Raw genomic sequence first — 21059 nt, forward strand, 5'->3', positions numbered from 1 at the left:
GATGTACACCGGAAGTGACGTGCACTCGCCCTTGAGCCGCCGGAAGGGCGGTGGGGCTGCTGGCCGCGGCAGCCGGGAGTCCCTCGGGGCGGGTGGCAGCGGCCCAGTCCCGAGCTGCGGGAGCGGGGGGGTGGGCGGCCCCACGGCGGTTGGCACCGGCAGAACGGCTGTCGCGTGCAGAGCTGCGTGCGTTTTGGTATATTGAAACGCGAAGAGTTATGGCAGATGAGCTTGAGACAACGCCGGCCTGATTGTGATGGTGAGGGCACGATGCACCGTAAGGACTGCAGCTGTCGGCACGGCTACCTCCCAGAAACCACTGACTGGTATCACTGCTCAGTGCGTTCATCACCTGCAGTACTTCGACTCACTCCCTGCTTGGAGACAGCAGTTGGTACCTCTTCTCTACATTCTCTAACAACGTATCAGAAAGCATATGGTAGCACAACAGCTGAGAAACAAAAAGCAAGACTGCTTCACCTCCCAAACAAGCTTCTACAGCTGTCCTTACCTGCACACAGCCTAGCAGTTACACTAAGGAAGAGAAATGCACCACATTACTACCAAGCTTAGAAAAATGAACCATACCAAGCGCTAGCATGGGGCAGCATTACAAATTTACCGATTTAAAAATATTTTGTGAAGTCCTACTTCTCCTTTAAAAAAGACTGTTCTCAGTCTAATGCATCAAGACTGACAAGTTGGTCCCAATCTATTTCTTCACACCATTTGCAAAAGACAAGGGAGAGCTGCAGTCCTGTTTACCCTGAAGATTTTGGTGAAGCAGCACAGATGTAGTCACTCTGTCCAGCTCCTATCTGAAAATCCTTATTCTTTAATAGTATTATTCCAACCAGAACTTTATTTCTCCTGGAGAAGCCCAGGTGTGCATCTCAGTTTTGTCCATACCCTCCATAAGGGCACTCTACCATCGCTCTTCTACATCCCAGACTCAACACCTTCACATCCAATTAGTCCCAACCCCCAATATCCAATACCCTGCAACTTCCCCCATTTTTCTGTAATGGGACCAGATGGGCCCAGATGATTTCAGTTCTGGAAATACACTACAAGCACTTCTGTGCTGGTTCTGAAGACCCTGCATATTTCATGTCACAACTCACTGACTTCTGAGAATGCACTGCTGCTTAGGAAAGTCTTGTTACAGATGAACAGTGCTGAGGAGGGGCCCAATCCAGCATCTTCTAGTAGACCAAATCAAACAAGTCTCGACATCCACAAAAAAAGCTGTAAGAAACATTTCAAATCTGTTTTATTTCTAAAGTGAACCAAGATAAAACAACTGTACACTTCAATTACAGAATACTGTATTTTTAAAATTTTTAAAAATACAGAAAAGTGCACTGTCAAAAATCACACCTTCCAACTTTTTTCTAACACTTTCAGAAATAAATACATCTAGAATTTCAAAAACCTTTATTTAAATACTTCTGGTCTAATATTTTAATGAATAACAGACAATGCAAGTACACTGGAAATAAACAAGTTTTGCCTACCTTATTTTTCTTGGGGAAGAAAAAACTCTAGACATGGTTTATACAAATTTAACTGCTTTCCCTTACTTTGAGAACAGATGCTTTTCTGTATACAGACATTACTGTTACTGTCTTATCTATATGAGTAAGACACAGTATTGCTGACAGAGGTGGGCTGCAACTTCATAAGCAGAATGCTGCCTTTGCCAGTCAGGATACAGTAATTCTGTCTTGGCAGAAAAGAACTTTTTTTTTTTTTATCTGTACACCTCTGCTGCTTTTGCCAGCAATGCTGCTCAGTAAGGTGTGATCTCCTGCACTCTCCTATGCAAGTCTTGTACAACTGTGCCAACAGACTTATCTGTCTATAAGCCAAGCCCACATGAGCTGGCCAGAATTTTTTTTTTTTAAACTTCCCCAAGCAAACCCTTTCCAATCACAAAGATCAGGCACCTCACAAGCTTCCCCATTCACATATTTGGTTTGAGTGAGAGTTTTACATACCTGCAACAGTTGAAAACAACAAAAGCACCGACACAACAGTCTGATAAAATAGACTAAAAGAAAAAGTCAATAGCCAAAATAGCTCATGGGGAAAAAGAGATCTCAAAATAGATTTCAAGTCAGAAATTAGGATTAGAGAGACCGTCAACATTCCCCTTAACAATCTGCTCACCTGCCCTTGTAAAGAAGAAATTTGTTTGGTGCTTCTGCATAGGGAATAGCTCCATCTTATTCTTTGAAATATGTATTCCTCAAATACATAACAAACTTATCAATTTATCTGCACCAAAGATTTTTACAGCCAACCTGAGATTGGTCTGAGGATCTCCTACAGACTTGACACTTGTTTTTGACTTTCTTCCTTCACTTCATAAAGTAGATCCTGACTGTTGGAGGATGTAGTTTGACACGCGGCTTCATGGGGGGGAAGACAGACCCTGTCATCTCAGTGGGTTTCATCCCTCTGTGGATTTCTCTCATTTAATTCTATGACTGGTCTGATCAAAAGACCATCCTCACTTATTCTGTACTCTTTCACTGCCTTCTCTCTTCGCAGCTTCTGGATGTCTGCCAGCTGACGCAGCTCTTTTGGCAGCTCCATGCAAGTAGGCTGATAAGGAAAAAAAGAAAAGAAATAAAAACAATTCATACACATACACATGCTCTACTTTTGTTGGTACCAGATAAGAGTTTCCTCTGATTTGGCAACAAAACAGAGCAATCATCTCATTACATCTACAGCACGAATTAACTATCTGCTTGTACAAACACTATACTGGGGGGGAGGAGAGCAGGGAAGGACTTTATCCTTTCTCTCAAAGGCAGCCTAAAGGGAAGAATATTAGACCTACCTTACTGTTTATGCCCTTATTATGTAGATCTTCAGCATTTAAGTGATATTTTGCGTATGGGATTGAGATTGCTCCAGTGATCTTCTGTACTACTAACTTACAAAGCCTCAAAAGACTTGCAGTCAGTTCAGGTTTCCTTACAGGAGTCACTGCAAGAGCACCTCTCCTGGCTTTTCTCCAAATCATAGTATTTCTATCCTAAGCAAACAAGCCTCATGTAGAATAGTCAGTAGTTTGCAAGTCTGGAACAGCTGCCTAGGAAATTCACAAAAGGAGATGCACTTCTTGACATGGTTCTGAGCAGTTGACGAAACACTATTCAGAACATTACATTCAAGGAGCTGCTATTTAACAAGGATTGCAATGCTCACTGTTTGGAGAAACATCAGAAAATTCATCATTGCTCTCATCCTTACAAAGGGAAATTACACAAATAAGAAAGCCTGCTAACAAGAAGGAAAAGGCAGCCAAACAGCTTAAATCCTATCAAGTAGCATAGAGACAACTTCGAGATACAGGCAGCACAGAGTAAACATCACTTAAAAGCAAAATATCACAGAAAGCAAAAGGAAACCAGCAGGACTGCAGAGCAGGGCAACAGAGACTATGCAGCAACTATCCTTCAATAAAGTTAAGGTCACATCAAAATGAAGAAAATAAGGATGAAGTTCCAGAGCAAACAAAAGACAGGCTAGAAAAAATTACTATTTAGCAAAAGTATAAGAAAGCAAATTTTAAAAACTTTCTTTAAACTCCAGAAACACATAAAACATCAGCCACGCTGCTGGGCAAAGCAACAGCAGAACCCAAAAACAGCACAGGAACAAATGCAACATTTTTTCCCTCCTGTATTTAACATTGAAATATGTAGCAATTCCAACACCAAAACCATTTATGTACCTACAATGTTTCAGATAATGGTATAAATATTTATACCAACACCTTATCACAAACAGCAAGGCACAGATCACCTGAGATTCCTGAAGTGAAGATGAAATAGCTGAACAAGCAACAGTAGCAACTTGCTTAAAACCTGCCCTGATACTCACAAATGGGAAGACAGTAAATATTCAAAGAAGGTCCACAGGAAGATACAGGAAGCTACATGTTGCTAAATCAGATGCCCCTGTGAGCTCACTGGCAGAAACACTAACAGCAGGAAGAACAAATACAACAGTTGGATACACCAGGAAAGCATTATCATAGCTTTTGTAAGGGGAAGATACATCCCTCAAAATCTGCATCTAGAAGTTCACAGAAGTCCAGATGAAGGCCAAATAATACAGAGATGATTATAGAAAAAATAGCAGAGCACTTACCTCTCACAGGAAAACCCCACTCACAGTCTGTTTACCCACTCAAATTTACGTCCAGCTTCCTGAATGCCCCAGTATCTATGCTACAGTGAGAGGTAACCTACTTCCTCAATCACTTAAGGCCAAGCTGCATGAAAATTCCCTTTACAACATGTGCAGTCCTCACTCACATGCCAATTAGGAAGACTTATTGTTCAAGCATGCAATTTTGTTTACAAAGAGAACAGACTTTCTGCCATCACCTGCCATGAACATGCTATCTGGTACTACATACTGCACTGCATCTTATCTACTGCAGCCTTACTTGAAGTGCATAGGAAATCATTTCTGCTGCACAGGGATAATGGTGGTGAGCAAAAACTCTACAGTTCCAAAGCTCTCCTTATAAACTGACACCACTCAAAACACTGCACCTCTACAAGTGTATTCGCTTGGTTCCCAGGCAGTGTTGCTTCCTTTGAATTTAAGTCCTATGCATCAGAACACAGCAGTATTTTAAAGCACATAACCACATACAATACACATCTATGAGAAGAAATTTAACACCGCTTCTTTCCTAGCCCTTTTCTACAGACAGAGCCCATATAACTTCATGTCTGCATCCACAAGGAGAATAATTATACTCCTGGCAGAAAGCTGCACTGAAAATATGAGAAACAGCATAAATCTTCAGGTTGGAAAGTCCAGGTTGAATTCTTACTTAGTGGTGATGGCAGATCATCACTTTGAGGAAGATGTAGAAACATGCAGCTGAGGATTTTGATAGTGAACTACTGGAGGTCAGAATTTACTGTTTCACTGCTGTTTCAAGGGTAGAATGTTAAGTGCTTAGAAGGAAACGTCCACTACTCAGAAGACTCAAATACTCCCTGTAGGCAATGACACACAAAACCACAGAAAGCATCAACATTCAAGGATATATGAAACTGAAGATCAATGAGATGCCTTTCCTTTTCATTTGCCCCACAGCCATTCTCTTCTCCCAGTACTGTATCAACTAGAGTGCTGCATGATTGCATTTTCTGGCTGCTATAGTCACTGGAAGTCCTTTCCTGTTGCTAACAACTGCCAGCAGAATGCTCGATACCCATCTTTTCTGTAACACTTTCCCAAAAGAAGCTCTAGTCCACAGATTTGCATCATGCCACCTTTCCAGTATATCTCCCCCAACCTGGTGTACCAGTCCACAGGCCAGCTACTCAGTGCATCTTCTGTTACTGCTGAAACAGCTATCAAATGACAGAAGACTGCACTTGACCATCCAGAAGCAAGGTGAAAATCTTGCCAGAAAGGCTGCCCAGAAATATTCTGGTTCTTTGCCATTTCCAGCAAAACAGCTTAAAAACAAAAAACAAAACAAAAACAAAAAAAACACAAAAAAAAACCAAAAAAAACAAACAAGGGGAAGAAAATATGGATGAAACCTCAATTGAAAACAGCACTATCACTGGTGAGAGCCGGAACTGTTCATGAAAATTACAATCTGTGTCAAAGATTCATTTACATACTACTTGCACAAAATACATAACTGCTACTCATTCTGCTCATTCAGGTTTATTGCTGCAAAAGCAATAAAAGTCACTGATCCATTTTTATTCATACCGTCTTACCCACAGTTCCAGTGAAGTAAGCTAGCTGCAACCAAACAAGCTCACTCACTAGCAGTCATGAATTTTCAACAGACAAGGCAAAATTAGGCACTGGTACCTGCAGTTACGCGTAAGTCTGAAAACAAGCACTCCTGAGAATTTTGCATTTGTTCAGGAAGTGCTTCCTGCATTCTGCCACTACTGGGATATTTGGATACACAGGATCTTTTTCTCACTGAAGAGATTTCCCTGAAAAACTGACTACAGAGATCTGGCATGCAGAGGCCCAAAGAATGGCAAAGATAATTATATTCATCAGCCTTATTCACACTTGTCTTTCCTCAACTCTTACAAGATGAAGTAACCCATAAAGGCAACTGTGCAGGCTTGGCTTTCCTCCATGAGGCGGCACACTCGCTTCTTCCTACTATTTCCAAGATTAGGAGCAACAGAGAATATGTTCAGTCTGCTCCCAGAAACAGAATCCCCCAATTAGACAAGTTGCTAACTGACCCAGTAGTTATTGTTCAACATTGATTGTTGTTCAGTGTCACTCAATATACAGCCAACTTCAGACTGGAAAGCCAAAGCATCTTTTTTCACTAAGTATATCCTGATTCTGTTGTAATACACAACAGTGGTTGGCATGATGAATCTCTGGATTCTGGCAGTGTCCCAAGGAAAATCAGCAGGATGCTACAATGCTAGTCCGGGCTGAAGTTCAATGTTTGACTCATTTATTTCTAGATCTGTGTCTGTGAGAGGGGGACAGCAGGCACACCGGCCCAAACAGGCTGCAGGGAAGAAGAGGAAAGGGAACAAAGAGGGAAAGAAAGAAAAAAACAAATAGTGGCAACAATCTGAGAAGGAAAATGTGCTAATTATAATAGCAAACATACAAGTTACTGGGATTGATGCCAAATCAAATAAGTTTCTGAAAAAATGAGGTTCTCACTTTGATCCACCAGGGAGCAAAGAGAGTCAGTCCCAGGACTTCCAGTCAGTTTTATCTTTTCCACCAACCAGAAAACAAAAACAATAGCAAAGTTCTCGGGGAGCTGTAGACATTTCTTCTCTTCTGAGACTCCCAGTGCACTGCATGATGTGATGATACTGAATACCAATAACTAAAATCATAAAGCCAGGACAACAAAAAAAGAGAATACATTTAACTAAACCACGGAGATTTGCTTGGTGTTTAAATATCAGTTGATATAAATACATATCAAACTGTTTTTTTCTTAATACAAGAGTTTCATTTGTGTGATTATCTTGTAAGATACAGAAACAAAATGATTAACAGTGAAGTAATGGTGAAAATGGCTACCTTTACTGTCCATTCTACAAGATTCTTCTTAAATGTGATATTAAATAGGCCTTCAAAATGCCAATTGAAGTTCAAATTAATTCCTTGGCTAATCTTATGGAGTAAATGGATTTACAAAAGAATTGTTTCAGACACCAATTAAAAATTCTCGAAACAACCCAGTGCTAAGGACTATTTTATCCTCTGCACATTTTAAAGACTGCTTTTTTCCTCCGTGTATCCCTCCTACTTTTGCATGCATTTTACACTGGAAATCCAGATTCAAGCTCCTCCTTCTCCCTACAGAACAAACTCCTGTTATTGAAAATTCTAAAAAAACAAAAAAAAAAAAAAAAAAAAGCAAACAAGCATGCTTTCAGATCTACCTGTGAATCAACTGTGACCTCTTGTGGTTATGTAAATGTATCTCCTACTGCATCCTTAATAATTGGATTTACTGTTCAGAGCCTTAATATAGTACTCAAAGGATTCAAGTCCAGGATTGAATGCTTTGTTATACCAGGAAAAGAAATAATTTCATTCTTTAAGACAGCTCTGCATCCAGTTTTCCTAATAAATACTTCAAAATATTTCCAACTGCAAAAAATGAGGTAGTGACACGATCTAAACACAAGTTAGCTCTGTTCTGTCATGATGAATAAGGATCTCTGACATTTACCTTTTTCTTTATTTCAACAGCCACAATATCTTTCACAGTCACTGCAATTCCCGCTATAACTTCTTCACTAAAGACACTGAAAAAGACCCAGCAATACAATTGTCTATTTTGTCTGCACAGAACTGATCTTTCCATTAGCAAAGAAAGTCAAGTTCCTTAGTAAAAGAATCGCACACCTCTCCCCTGTTAAAGATAACCAAGGAATTACAGAGGAGTCCACCACCACACAAAAGCCACTCCAAGATACTTGGAAGTGTATTTATGAGACAACAGTACTTGATCTACATAACTAACAATGAGAAATGTTACCTGGTTTTATTTTCAGATAACTCAGAAGAGCAGAAATCAGGAAGAAATAAAAATCATTGGGTGACAAAAGACAACGTTTTTCAAGAACAAGTATATTCAAAATAACTCAGAAGTAATGATGATGTGACTGGAGAAAAATAGAACAAGTCTTGGGGAATAATGTCTCCTACCAAAATAAAGCAACTCTGTCAACTCCAGATAACACCACTTCACAGCTGCCTGTCTCTTTTCATGTCTACACCCACCCACCATTCACTGAGCCCAGAAGTTCTGTATCAGACCAGAATGAACACAACTGTGCCTTAAGGGCCGTAGCTCACTATCTGCAACACAAACTTAAGGTGGATTTGTGCTAACAGATTGACTGGAAATGCAGCTAGATAGATGTAGATACCATCACTTCCACTACCAAGCACCAAAAGCAAGATGTGGCATAAAGCAGGGTCTACAACTGCTGAAAACGAAAAGACTTTAATTAGGTCTTCCAGAGTTTATCCATATGAGCCTTAGATTATTTCACTGAACCGAGAAACAAGCTAGGACATTCCTACCTTTATGCTCCCAAGGTGATCTTCAGATCCATTCTGTGAAGTACTTAAGTAAGCATGTACCACAGCTCTGAGGTCTGCCATGAAGTTATCCATTAGAGACGAGTGGAGTAGCAGAAGGTACATAGCCTTCAGAGCAAGTACTTGAAGCAGAGAAGATGGAAAGGGTCTCAAGAACCACCTATCAGGATTCTCCTGTGTATCCCAATGCAAACAAGAAGTTAGTTAAGAAGTAAAAATTATAACAAAACTTTTTCACGTTCCTCTGCAGTTGAATCTCCAGATGCTGCTATCTACTTTAGTGCTACTGAATGCTTGCAGCTTCTAAGGCCACCTGCATACAGCCAATACAACAGAGGAGGGTTCAGAGGTGGAATTGCTTAAAACACAGCAACAGGAAAAAAAACATACATCTTTTCCAGTTGGTTCCTTCTCACTTAACTATCCACCTGAAACTAGGTAGAATTCTAAAGATGCGGCAAATGCCACTGAACCACTACTCTAATTTTTCCAGCACCAGCATCAAGTTTCCTTTTCCTTACTTGACTCTAGATTCATTTTAACCATCTTGTTGTTGGACTAGGTTTCAGAATTGTTCTGGGTATCATAATACACTTAACTATTCTTACAACTTACACATAATCTCTATTGCACAAGTTTTGCATTTCTTCAATACCTCAGTTTCAAATGAACTATTGGGAAATACTAGCAATACTAGAAATACTGCAGCTGAAGCTTGCATCTGTCTCCCAAATGACTCTTACAAAATGTCCTTAACTACAGCAATCCAACCACTAAACAGTACTACGCTCTTAAAAACTAAAATAAAAATCTGTAAAAGGGCAAAGCACAGCTTACAAGTCAGTTTTCAGAAGGTGCCTCATTAAATCACCCACCAAAGCCATTTGCTGCTCATGCTTCATGAGGATTTTCCATTTGGAAGGTATCTTCAAGTGCTGCATCAGACACTCCTGTAATGTGCAAGTGGAGTGTGGAAAGAAGCCTCCCGTTGCCACTGAGAACTGCAGAACATCAGCAACCTGCGATGGAAGGAATTCAAATGTTATGACCACTATCTGTTAACCCAAAGCAAAGCAACCAATAGCAGTAACTGCACAGAATGTTGTTTGCTTTTTTCCAGTCTGGTTTTATTCATTTTGCTCTTTACAGTGAGAACTGAAACAGACTGCACACCTTGTCTGCTCCCAACCATGATATCTGAAGGGTACCTGTGTGTCAAAGACATTGTCAAGAAGTACGTTGTACTGGTGAAAGAGGCAATTTGAGATCCAACGGCAGTCATGCATGACCTGGAATAAAAAAGAGCTGTCAGACAAGTATGTGTACAACCACAACTTCTCTGGTGAACAGGACACATCTATATACCACCCCTACTACCTTAAATGTCCTTACACTCCCCTCCATCCTTACCTTCAAAATGTTTTTATCTTCTAGCACAGTTCGTAATCCATTTCTGAAAGCTTGAGGTCCCAGAAGGAAAATATCAAATAGAAAAATGTGACTTTTTGTTGCCATCTACAACAAATTGAGGTGCAGAGATGAGCGAGGAACAAAAACAACAGATTTGAAGGTAGGAGAAAGTGCACTGTTACATACAAGACAATCTGTCATAAAAACATTTATGTTAAGGGAAGCAGGCTCAGTTTCCTTAATGCTAACCTATGAGAAAGTCTTTTTTTCAGACATGCAGAGATACAGAAGCTAGAAAGAACGATCCAGTAGTCTACTATACACATTTTAAGCCACCATTTTGAGACATATAAAAAGTAAACTCTAGCTGAATTACTCCAAATAAATTCCTACAACTATTATGGTGACATAGCAGTTGACACCATCAAGCAAAATTCTCATGGTTATGGCATTCCTTTTGTTTTGAAAAACTGCTACCAAAAAAACAAAGGACATCATTCTCCACCACACCATTCAGATAGAAAAAGTTTAAATTTTAATCTATGCTCAAACTGATGTCTTAACAACAGCTGATATAAATTCATCACTTTGCCATGCCACAGCAGGTGGACACTTCTGCAAGTTTGAAGTACAAAACTCCCACACAAGTTTTTGCTTTGCTCAGTCCTAAGCCTATTTAAAAACAAACCAAGGTGCTTTTGAGCAGATTGAACAGTACTCCTTTCCATCTCTTTTTTTTTTTTTTCAAAAATGTTTATAACACAGTCATCAACCAAGATATTTTATCTTCAGATAGATTTTAATCCTTCCATCTAATTTAGTTATATTGGCATTGTGATTAGGTAGTCCTTGTAGCTATTTAATGGACAACAGCTGTATTATTGTAATATCTCTACCTCTATTCAAGTAAATATAGATGGCAGGCCAAGTAAATTATATTGTTTTTGCAAACAAATGTTACACATATGCTATATAGTTTATTTATATTTAATAAACCTTCTAATTCATACCATATATAAAAACAACTTTATATTAAATATAGATTACTTATTAGATTGCCTTACAGTGGCATAATTGTTTCTGCAACAGGTCTTCCATAAAACACTTAATCTGTCCAGAAGAAAATCGCATCCATTTACCAAAACAGTTATGTAAGTCTTAAAGGCTAATCACAAAACATTTCCCAGTTTTGCTACTATGTTGGGGCACTTGTTGGAAAACATCTGTTTCTTACCTGAAGCCACGAGAGTTTCCCATTACGACACAAAGTGACACCTTCTCCAACAACACTGATAACACCCTGTTGTTTCAGGTGCAGCACCTAATGAAAAATAGGGTTAAATGAATAGTGCCAGAGACTAAAAGACAGAGAAACAAATAGTAAGGTGGGATGTTTCTGGTCATGATCCAAATTTAAGAAATGTAAATATAAATCACAACAACAAAACTCAAGTATACAGTGATCCAAGAGAAACAGGCAGTATCAGCCCAGTGAGACACATGGCATTACAGAAGTAGAAACAATGACAGATTTAACAGAGATCATGGATTAACTACATAATATAGACTCCTGATCTCCTCTTTAGAAATTTTCTTAAGTAGGTTTTAGGAGCTTTCTCAGGATCACAAAGGAGGTATTTTTTTGGATGAACTCATCTTCTAAGGTATAAGAAATGAAACTGCTACTCTCACAGACACTTGAAGTTCCCAGATAATTAAGACAAACTAACCCATGCTGCACATGCAATATAAAAGGAGCAGGAAAAAAAAGCCAGCTTCTTTTCAAGCAAAAATTAGATTCCTCTGCAGTACGGGAAATCTTCCCCTGTGGTAAAAGGATTATTTTATCCACGTGTGCACTATACATATAAGGAGTACCCAAAGCTCATCTGATTTAGCTGCAAGACAAAATGGCATCAAGGACACACAGATCTAATTCAGACCTAAAAACACTATTTGGTTTACTAAGTCTATCATTAGATCTGAAGCAAAGCCTTCCTTCCAAATTCACTGATGTTACACACAATTTAAAGAAAAAAGCCCAGGTCCAGGCATTTCTGAAGTTCCAAATGTCCATTAAAAAAAGCATTGCCAATTCCCTCTCCAAACACCAACAAATCCTGGTACTGCTACCTTTTTAAGTAATTGCTCACTTACCAGCAATATTGACCCCTCACCTGAGTTTACAGCTGATATATATTCTGAAAACCATAATCAACAATCAATGATATTTGCTGCAAACTCTTTCCATGCATGTATGCACAACTTAAACATACCTTAACACCACCACTAACACCATTTCTACTTGACTTCAAGAAGCCAGTTACTACTTAGAACTCAAATTTCACTACAGCCTGCAAAAATGATTTCCAGTATAAGAACTCATAGCACAAGAACTCATTGTAGCAATGCTCACAATCCTGTACTTACAATTAGAACAGAAGAGGCTTTAAAGTCATATACACCACATGAGAGCTTCAATTAATACTCACTGCTGGGCCAAATTTCTCCTGGAAACAATTAACAACTGTATACTCTACTTTCTCTTCTTCCTCCTTCCCTAAAATGAAATTTAAAAAAAAAAGATGTTTTCTCTGCTTGAACAAACTCCTACAGATGGTATATATTTCAATTATAATATCACTCTAGTTCAGCAATTCAGCTCTTATCCTTCTACTTCCTTAACACACGCAAACAGATCATAGAATAAGAATTGGAGATCTCAGAACTGTTCGGTTTGGGAAGGATCTTAAAGCTCATCCTGTTCCAATCTCTCTGCAGGAGGCAGAAAAAACCTCAAGTATGGGGAATCCACAGCTTCAGATTCTGAACTGTTCACTTCAGATGTGCACAGTCCTCAGCATGAATCAAAATTCTTACTTTCTCATGGAAAAATGATACTCAAAAGTTGCAGTGTTTTTTTTTTTTTTTGTCTTTGTAATACATAAAAGAAAAAGACAGATTCCAATTAATGACATTGTACCTGTTAAAACAGCCCTAATTCCCAGGCATTCCAGGGAAGGTGAAAGCTTGTAACAATGACAGAAAAGACAATGATACCATAGAACACCAACAGGTAAATGACCAAGAGCACTAACAGAATCTACGACAGATTTTAGCATTTTTAAACACCTGCCTAACAATATCTCATGAATATCTCAGCAAAAGAAAGGCTTTCAAAGATTTTCCCTTCCCCATTCACACACCCACGGCAGCACAAAGTGTTCTGTACTGAGATATTGTTCAATTTCAAAGATAAGGCAAAATTTTAAAAGCATGTCAACCTTGCCCTTTTGTCCCCCCACTTCCAAGGCCAGTGCAAGTAACCTTCCTTCAGCCTACACAAGCATTGAGTGCTTGTCAAGGCTTTATAAGAGCAGTGAGCCTATTACTTCTTAGATCCATACCTGTGCTTGTACATAGAGCAGGAATCACTCAACCAATTCAATGCAAGCACCTTTCAGGCATGACAGCCAGCACAATAACAAAGAGCATTAGCCTTAATGAGTTTTCATTTACTTGTCATGCCACATACAATTCAGGGACAAGATTAAATAATCACCAGAGGAATGTTTACCAACTGAAGCACTTTGACTTATCCAAAAGATCAATGATACTACTCTGCCACTTCTACTGTGGATGTGAACCACAGGATAAACATTCCTGAAAACAGGAGTTTCTTTTTGATGTCATGTACATATCTGAAGGCAAAAAGAATGCCTGCAGATAAGCCCCGTGCCTATCTGTCCATGACCATCTGTCCAGATAACAGGCAAGCCAAGAAACTGCAGCTTCTAGGGAAGATACTGGCTAACACAAAGCAACTACACTACTTAACTGTGTATGGAAACTGATGAGTCACAGCCTGACCCACTGATTGAGCACCTGGAGAAAAGACCCATTCAGCCCCAGGAACACAGGTGAAGGCAATTCAGCTGTGCAACCAGAAGGAGTGGAGCCTGGCTGCATCTCTTGAACCTTATCTAGCAGCTGACTGCCACCATGGAAGGCTCTTTCTGGAGATCCCTCCCCTAGGGAGTTTCCTCTGCTAAGCTAGATCCTCAGAGATAAGTGAACAATCTTTCCCCTTCCTTTGTAACATCCCTGTCTTTCTGTCATTACAACTAACACTGACATTACCTGGGAGGGAGTTCATGTTTAAATTATTCAAGGCTCTGAGCTGCCTCTCTGGGGAAACACATGGAGAACTCCCCAGGCCACCCTGTGCTGTTTCCATGTCTGCTCCTTTGTTCTCCTTAACAGCTGAAGTGCACCTGCAGGAGCAAAGCAGCCATACATACATGCCCAAAAGTAAAACATTACACACTGGATATGTGATTACAGGATTGGATATTTTAACAAGGAAAAATTCTTCATGCAATGCTATCCACCTGCATCCAACAACAAACAGCTACACATGGAGCAACTTCCTAATCATGTGTGCCCAATTCTAAAAGGAGAATTTGAAGCTATTCAAACATGAGCTTATTCTGTCCCCAGGACCTTTATTTTACATGAAACTTGGGATATATGTCTGAAAGTAAAAGGTGAACACACAAACCAAACAGATGTTCACTGCAAAGCTCAGCTATGAAGGTTTCAAGGGAAGAAAGAATTACAAGGCATGAATTGCCTGACATAAGCTCAAGACCCCAACAGCTTAAACATCTGCAAATCTTTACACTGAATCCATAATAATTAAATCATTGATCAGATATTATAATTGAAGGCTAGTTTTACAAGTTCATAAATAGGTGAAACAGTTATATTCACTGAAACTTTGCTATACTTAGAAGAAGGTTATTAAATAACACAAATAGTAGTAAGTCAAGACCAAAAAGTTAGCCAACAGTCATCTATTTGAAATACATCACATATACAATGCTTCATTGCTACAACAGGACATTCCAAGACAAAAAAAAAAGTTTACTTCAGAGCAAAATATGACTTACTAGTAAACATTCCTTTATACTGATATAAAACCACACCACTATGATTATAGGGCTGTAAAGATGGCGATCTATCTCACTATGATAAAACAAAACTCTGATTCACACTTAGGTGTACATGAAGAATCTTTCACCTAAAATGGTATAGTGAAGGATTAATTGAGAAATCTGCTACACAAGTGAGCATATGTGCACATGTATATTTGTTCAAAGCAAAAAAGAGACAAGGCAACAGGAAGCAAGAAGACTATTGCTGATTAGAAGTTCATGTGTTGCCTATATTTTAAGGCTGTTTGTTAGATATAATTTCATTCTTGTCTTAAAAGGAAAAAACTATTCAGGTCATGCCAAGAGACTCAAAAGCAGCCATCTAAGAACCACAGACTGCAGGAGCTCGAAGCATAATTTTACCAGCTACCTAAAGCTACATTTATGTAAGTTTCAGAGCAACTGTATAAACTTAACTCCTATGTACAACTGCCCTGGAACTATTCAACAAACACAGAAGAAATGTTCATGGCAAACGCACCCCAAAACCGCAAATAAATCAAGAGAATTATACCTAGGAACATGAATGGGAAGAAAAAAAAAAGAAATACGCTACAGCCTGAAAAATTCTTTCAAACAGTGGACATCTGCTACTCATCATCTTGCTCACCTCCTTTAAGGTGAAATACAAACTTGGCACAGTTGGGTTTAAACACCAGTGAGATATTTAATGCAGGAATTGGCCTCCCTACCAAGTACATTCCCACCCCATCTTTTATGAAAAGAAGGAAATACTTCAACATACTCAGACAGCACTGCTGTTCTCTTCTGTGAATCTGGTTCATCCAGCAATTCCACTGCAATAGAAGTAAACAATTTATATTCTGGTGCTGACTGGTAGCAACTTTATGACAGTTATTTCTCAAAAAAGGAGAAATATACAAACCAGAATAGAACATGGCTATATGAGAAAAAAACCTCAAAGCAGATAAAATAATTTCAAACTCATTCTGATGTAGGAATTTACACAAGTGGTCTGTAAAAAGGGGTATATCAGAACTTAAGTATTTAAACAAGGCTAACTAATGGCTTGCAGCCCCCCAAAACCAAAGTCGATACAGAATTACAACTAATTATCTTACATATAGTTAGGTGTACAGGTACATGGGAAAAAGAAAAATGGACACAATTAAGCACTTCATAAGTTTAGTAGTTGCTTTCTAGCTACTTCCTCCTCAGCTCATTTTTTCCAAAGCAAGGTTTTATAGCAGATGCCAATAGAAGTGCACAGGGCCCTTACATACTGGAAACAATTTATATGAGCAATTCCATATTTTTATCATTAGTGAATCATAGAAGTGCTTGCGTAAGCATTTAGTGGAGACTACCTTTACCTGTGCAAGTAAAAAGCAAAGCCAAATTAACTGGAACATTTGGTAATTTTACTTCCCAGCCTTGCACAAAACACAAGAACATAACACAATGAATGTGTAATTACTCCTTCCACCTTCAGGAAATAAACATGGAGTGCATGCAAATGAACTGATTAACTTCAAGCTGTTATTTTCATCAGTGATTCTACTGAGCTGTTTATTATTTGACTCATAAACTTTAATGCGGGACAGTCACAAGATCTCCACAGAGTGGGGAATTATTATTTCACCAGCAAACAACAGCGGAACAAAAGTTGTGTGATTTACACAGCACTAATTTCCATTGGTTTTATTAGAAAGTTGTGCAACTGAGGAATTCAGCAGCGACCAAAATTAGACTGAACCAAATGCATGTGACTCCATGCCTCAGCACTCATTAAGGCCTCACCATTGACTATTTCTCGGCTGTAAAACACCTTTACTCCTGGGGAGCTCCTGCCAGTTTCCAAGTTCTTCACTGCAATAAGGAAGTAGAAAAATGGAGACGTGTGGGCAAAAGCTTACCACTTGTAGAACAAAGCAAGACAAGTGGAGCACACAGTTCTAGTAACTCAAAAAATCCAACAAACACTAGGTTAAGTATTTTTTTGTAACAGTTCCACCACTCTACAAAACAATTTCTACACAGTGGTTCTATATGCTCAACAGTTGAAATTCCAATCTGCTGCACTCATGTAATCTCACATTAGAAAGCACAGACAAATGTAGTCACTGTTAACCTTAGGGCTGCAATTTATTTATCCTGATGCCTGCTTTAGCAGTGGGGAGCCACACACCCACACCACTTCAGCCGGGCGCCGCCTCGACAACCTGCCGGCCGTAGCCCTGCGGGGCCATACTCGCTCTGAGCCAGCTTACTCACAAGAAAACAAAAGAAACGAACAGAAGCCGTCAGCCCGTAAGGCAGCGCCCCACCGCTGATCAGGCTGCTCTAAGGCCAAGGCACCCAACAGCCCCACATTGTCCACACACGACCGATGGGACTTGGAGACCGCCGTCAGCCCCAACCTGCGTGCAGCAGAAGGTCGCGGCCGGGACTGACGTGCTGCAGCACGCCCTGGAACACGCCACACGTCAAGGTGAGCTTAACGCTCTTGCCCAGGGCGGCCTGCAGGGGCTGAAAGCTGAGCGCCATAACCACCTCAACGCGCACCGACGCAAAGCAGATCGGCGGTGAGGCCGAGGCCTACTTATAGCATGCGGGGGCGGGACTTCCACGGCTCACGCATGGAGACGGCGGCGGGCACCGCCCCGCGCACAGCACGCTGGGAGCGGTAGGCCGCCTCGGCTCACCTCGCTGACGCGGGCCGATCGGCGGGTGCGGAGCGTGCATGCGTGCGGCCGCGAGGCAGTAAGGGGCGGGCGGCGGGGCCGGGCCGGGCCGGGAGCGGCGCCATAAGAGGCGTGCCGCCGCCTAGCTTAGCGCTGCTGAGCGCCGTGTAGGGGTAGGTCCGGGGGAGCCGAGGTCTCGTCGCTGCCTTTGGTTGCAGCTATGGGTTCCCGGGCGTCTACGCTACTCCGGGACGAGGAGATTGAGGAGATCAAGAAGGAGACAGGCTGTGAGTATGGAGCGGTGGGCAGCGGTTGTCCTCCGCCGAGAGGCGTCTGGGCCGGTTGTGCTGGGCTCCTCGTACGGCTCGTAGAACGGGGACGGGAAGGCCGCGGGGCTGCTGGCTGTGTGGGCTGGGAAGTGCCCGTGGAGGCCGCTGAGAGCTGCGGGCCGGGGGCCTTTGCTCTCTCGTTGTAGTACTTATTTTTTTCTCCCCAGCGTTAGTTGTTGTGTTGCTACAGCTGGGGCTATTGGGGGTATGGGGGAGCTAGTATAATTTGTGGAAGTCTTGTGTTGAACAACAGTAACGAAAAAAATAAATTTCTGTTTTAGTTAGCAATTAGCAGAGTGTAGCTGTCCCTTAACCCCGAGCCGTGTGCAGGGCTCTCCCCACTGTCTCTGGGCCCTCCAGCCATGGGGCACCCGTTGCTTCCCCACTGCCTCTCCACCCTCAGGGTGAGGGATGATGGTGATGGTGCTTTCCATCTAATCAGAGCAGAGGTAGTATTGCTCTGCTCTTTGCTTTTTATTCTGGTTTTTCTTTGTCAAATCAGTGTCTGTTACAGTATTCTTGGTCTGTTCATGCTTGCTGGTTTTTCCTTGCTCTGTAAAAATACTTTACTTTTTTTTTTTTTCCTACTGAAATGTTGTCTTGTGTATGTCGTAAGCAATAGTTTATTTGTGGCAGGGAAATGAGTGGGTTCAGAAAAGGCTACAGGAGAACTAAGATAGTATTGGCCAATGTATTGGACAGCTGAGTGAGTTAACATACTTTCCGAGATCCTTTCCCTGTGTCAGGTGAACTTTGTACAGGAGGGTTATGATAAACAAGTGGGAATGTAAAAGTCTGCATTTATATTCTTTTTTAACCACAAAAATCCATAGTGTGGAGGTGGCCTTGCTATTTAATATGCTCCTAAAAAAAAAAAAAAAAAAAACTCTAAATCTGGAATGCTCTTCCAGGAAGTTTAAGAAAAGGAAAAATTTACTTTTCTTTCCTTCTTGTACTTGATTTATTATTGATTGGGTTTAATTCCTACAGTTTTATTTTTTGAATGGCTAAATAAATTGAGGTGGTTGTACAGGCATGACCTTCTGAGCAATAAACCCATCAAGCTCTAGTTACCCTCTAAATGCTTTACTTAAATACCCATGTTAATGGTTTGTGATCAGAAGGTTTAAAATCTGTTGCTTGAATTTACTTAATTTCTGTGCTTTTATTACTCAATTTCATCTGTTGTAAAATGCAATTTGGTTAATCAAGTATTACTGATATTCCCTGATTCGTGCTTGCTTGTGAGCTGTCATAAAGTGCCTCTTGAACTTTATCAATTTTTTTTTTCCTCTTCAGTCTGTAAATGGAGACTAGGAATGTATTTTCCTCTGCCTTTTCTACTTCTGTAGATAGATGGAAAATTCCACCAACCTGTAGGACTGTTCCATGCTTCACACAGGTGAACCTATACTTATGCAAGGTACAAGATAGGAGAAATACAGGACTCTGAAGTTACCTGGAACAAAGTTTGCAGGAAGAATACTGAAGTAGTATTACTGAATAGGCTATCTGATCATTTGCTAGAAACTTGATGCTAATGATACTTCAGTTGTTAAAGAGTTTGAGAAAGGGACTTCTTGAAATAAACAATTTGGCAGTATTACATGCTGCTGATGGACTGATGTGGTAAGTTCTCTGAATGATTCTGTTTTGGCTGCCTTGAGGAAAATGCCTGTTCTAGTTCGTCTGAAGTTAAGTACAAAAGAGCAAACCTAACATTCAACTTACTGGAATGAGTTAAGTGATAGAATTTTATATAGCACAAAACCGAATAGCTGATAATACTAATATTAGTAATAAGCTATGTGTTAATGCTTCTTAGTTGAACAGACTAAAACGATATCTTTGTGGGAACTTGAAGCACGGTCTTTCACAAGCTGTACAATGACACTAAAAATCTCTTGAATGAAATTTTAAATTCAGAGGGAAGTTCTGTATTACATACTTCTTTGTGTCGTGATGGAAAACACTAGCTCAGTAAGTTTAGAAACATCTGCAAAGGCAGTGCTCCCAGGAACTGGAGACTACTGTGCCCATTAAGAGTTGTGCTTGCTGGCAGATTATCTTCAATCTGAGAGAAAAGTACTTTGCCATTTCAGTAATCACTATTAAGAAAAACAGATAGGATGTCCAAGATGTTGCTTGTCAGCATTCTTGCAAGCTCTTTGGAAAGCCATTGGAATGTAACAGTGTTCAAAGCCTTTGGTTCGTACTCTTTGTTCCCATGCTTTGAAGCTGTTCATGTAAGGATTAATAATAAGCTAGCATTTATATGAGGATTTAAGAGAGTTATTTAAGTAGTAAGAGGTGATGGATTTTCTTATGGTTATTTATGTGCTTAGGAAATATATTTTCATATATCATAGAATAAAGGTAGTGTCACTGTTAAAGATGCTTTAAAAAAAAATGAACTGTGAATCTGCAATGCTTTTCCAGGTTTGATTTTTTTCTCTGTATATATTGCATTTTTGAGATGTATTTGGAAATAGATAAACATTGTATGTTTATATGATCTTGTGCTAGTGTTTTGATCATGTTTCAGCATATCTCGTTACTAAAAATTTTCTAATTAGCAAAATTAAAATAGAAGATACAGCTACAGTCTTGATTTGACTTAAACTTCTAGAAGGGCCTTAATGAGTATTATAGATAAAGTCATGTTTCAAGAAGCTTTAAGTCTTAGTTTTTGGTTATAAGAAGCGGTTGTAAGTTGCAAACCTTGCTCTGGTTTTCTTTAGGTCAGCAGGGAATTCTTTTGCCTGAGGAAGCTTTGAAAAGTGTCCAATGCTGCAGCTTTCATGAAGGATGAGAGTCAAATAGGAAATTAGGAAAGAGTGCAGTGCTGGATCTGAATCAAGTTCCTTTGTCATACTGCTATGATATGCTGTTTGTCCAGTATGATATCAACAAACGCTGTCTCCTGTCAATATGTGCCAACTCATCATATTCTGTTGTGGAGGTGTTCCAAAAATGGAGTTGGGTACACTGACTTGAAAATGAGAGATGGAGGAGTTGAAAGTTTTTTTTTTTTTTTTTTTTTTTTTTTTTTTTTTTTT

At 40.0% G+C, this 21059-nt stretch overlaps 2 protein-coding genes across 3 annotated transcripts in view; one reads left to right on the plus strand and one right to left on the minus strand.

Moving 5' to 3' along the window:
- Positions 1–1306: 1306 nt before the first annotated feature.
- EXD1 (exonuclease 3'-5' domain containing 1) lies at positions 1307–17589 on the minus strand. Of its 2 annotated transcripts, XM_042864499.1 has the most exons (11): positions 17408–17589; positions 16788–16856; positions 15772–15823; positions 14170–14303; positions 12522–12589; positions 11264–11350; positions 10030–10134; positions 9828–9908; positions 9495–9638; positions 8602–8793; positions 1307–2610 (listed from the first exon to the last, which is right to left on the minus strand). In XM_042864499.1, exons 1-11 carry the CDS (start codon positions 17532–17534, stop codon positions 2446–2448), a joined length of 1224 nt encoding a protein of 407 aa, XP_042720433.1. In that variant the 5' UTR covers positions 17535–17589; the 3' UTR covers positions 1307–2445. The 2 variants fall into 2 exon arrangements, with proteins under 2 accessions (XP_042720433.1, XP_042720441.1); XM_042864507.1 differs by lacking the exon at positions 16788–16856.
- Positions 17590–17780: 191 nt separating this feature from the next.
- Positions 17781–21059, plus strand: part of CHP1 (calcineurin like EF-hand protein 1) — a 17325-nt gene continuing 14046 nt past the window's right edge. The window contains exon 1 of the mRNA XM_042867416.1: positions 17781–17958. Within this exon, the coding sequence (XP_042723350.1) occupies positions 17892–17958 (67 nt within the window). The 5' untranslated portion in view covers positions 17781–17891. The remainder of the gene's footprint in view (positions 17959–21059) is intronic.

The sequence above is a fragment of the Lagopus leucura genome, unplaced genomic scaffold (assembly GCF_019238085.1).
Source record: "Lagopus leucura isolate 7727_CA_CO unplaced genomic scaffold, USGS_WTPT01 Super-Scaffold_1, whole genome shotgun sequence".
In the NCBI taxonomy this organism is placed as follows: Eukaryota; Metazoa; Chordata; class Aves; order Galliformes; family Phasianidae; genus Lagopus; species Lagopus leucura.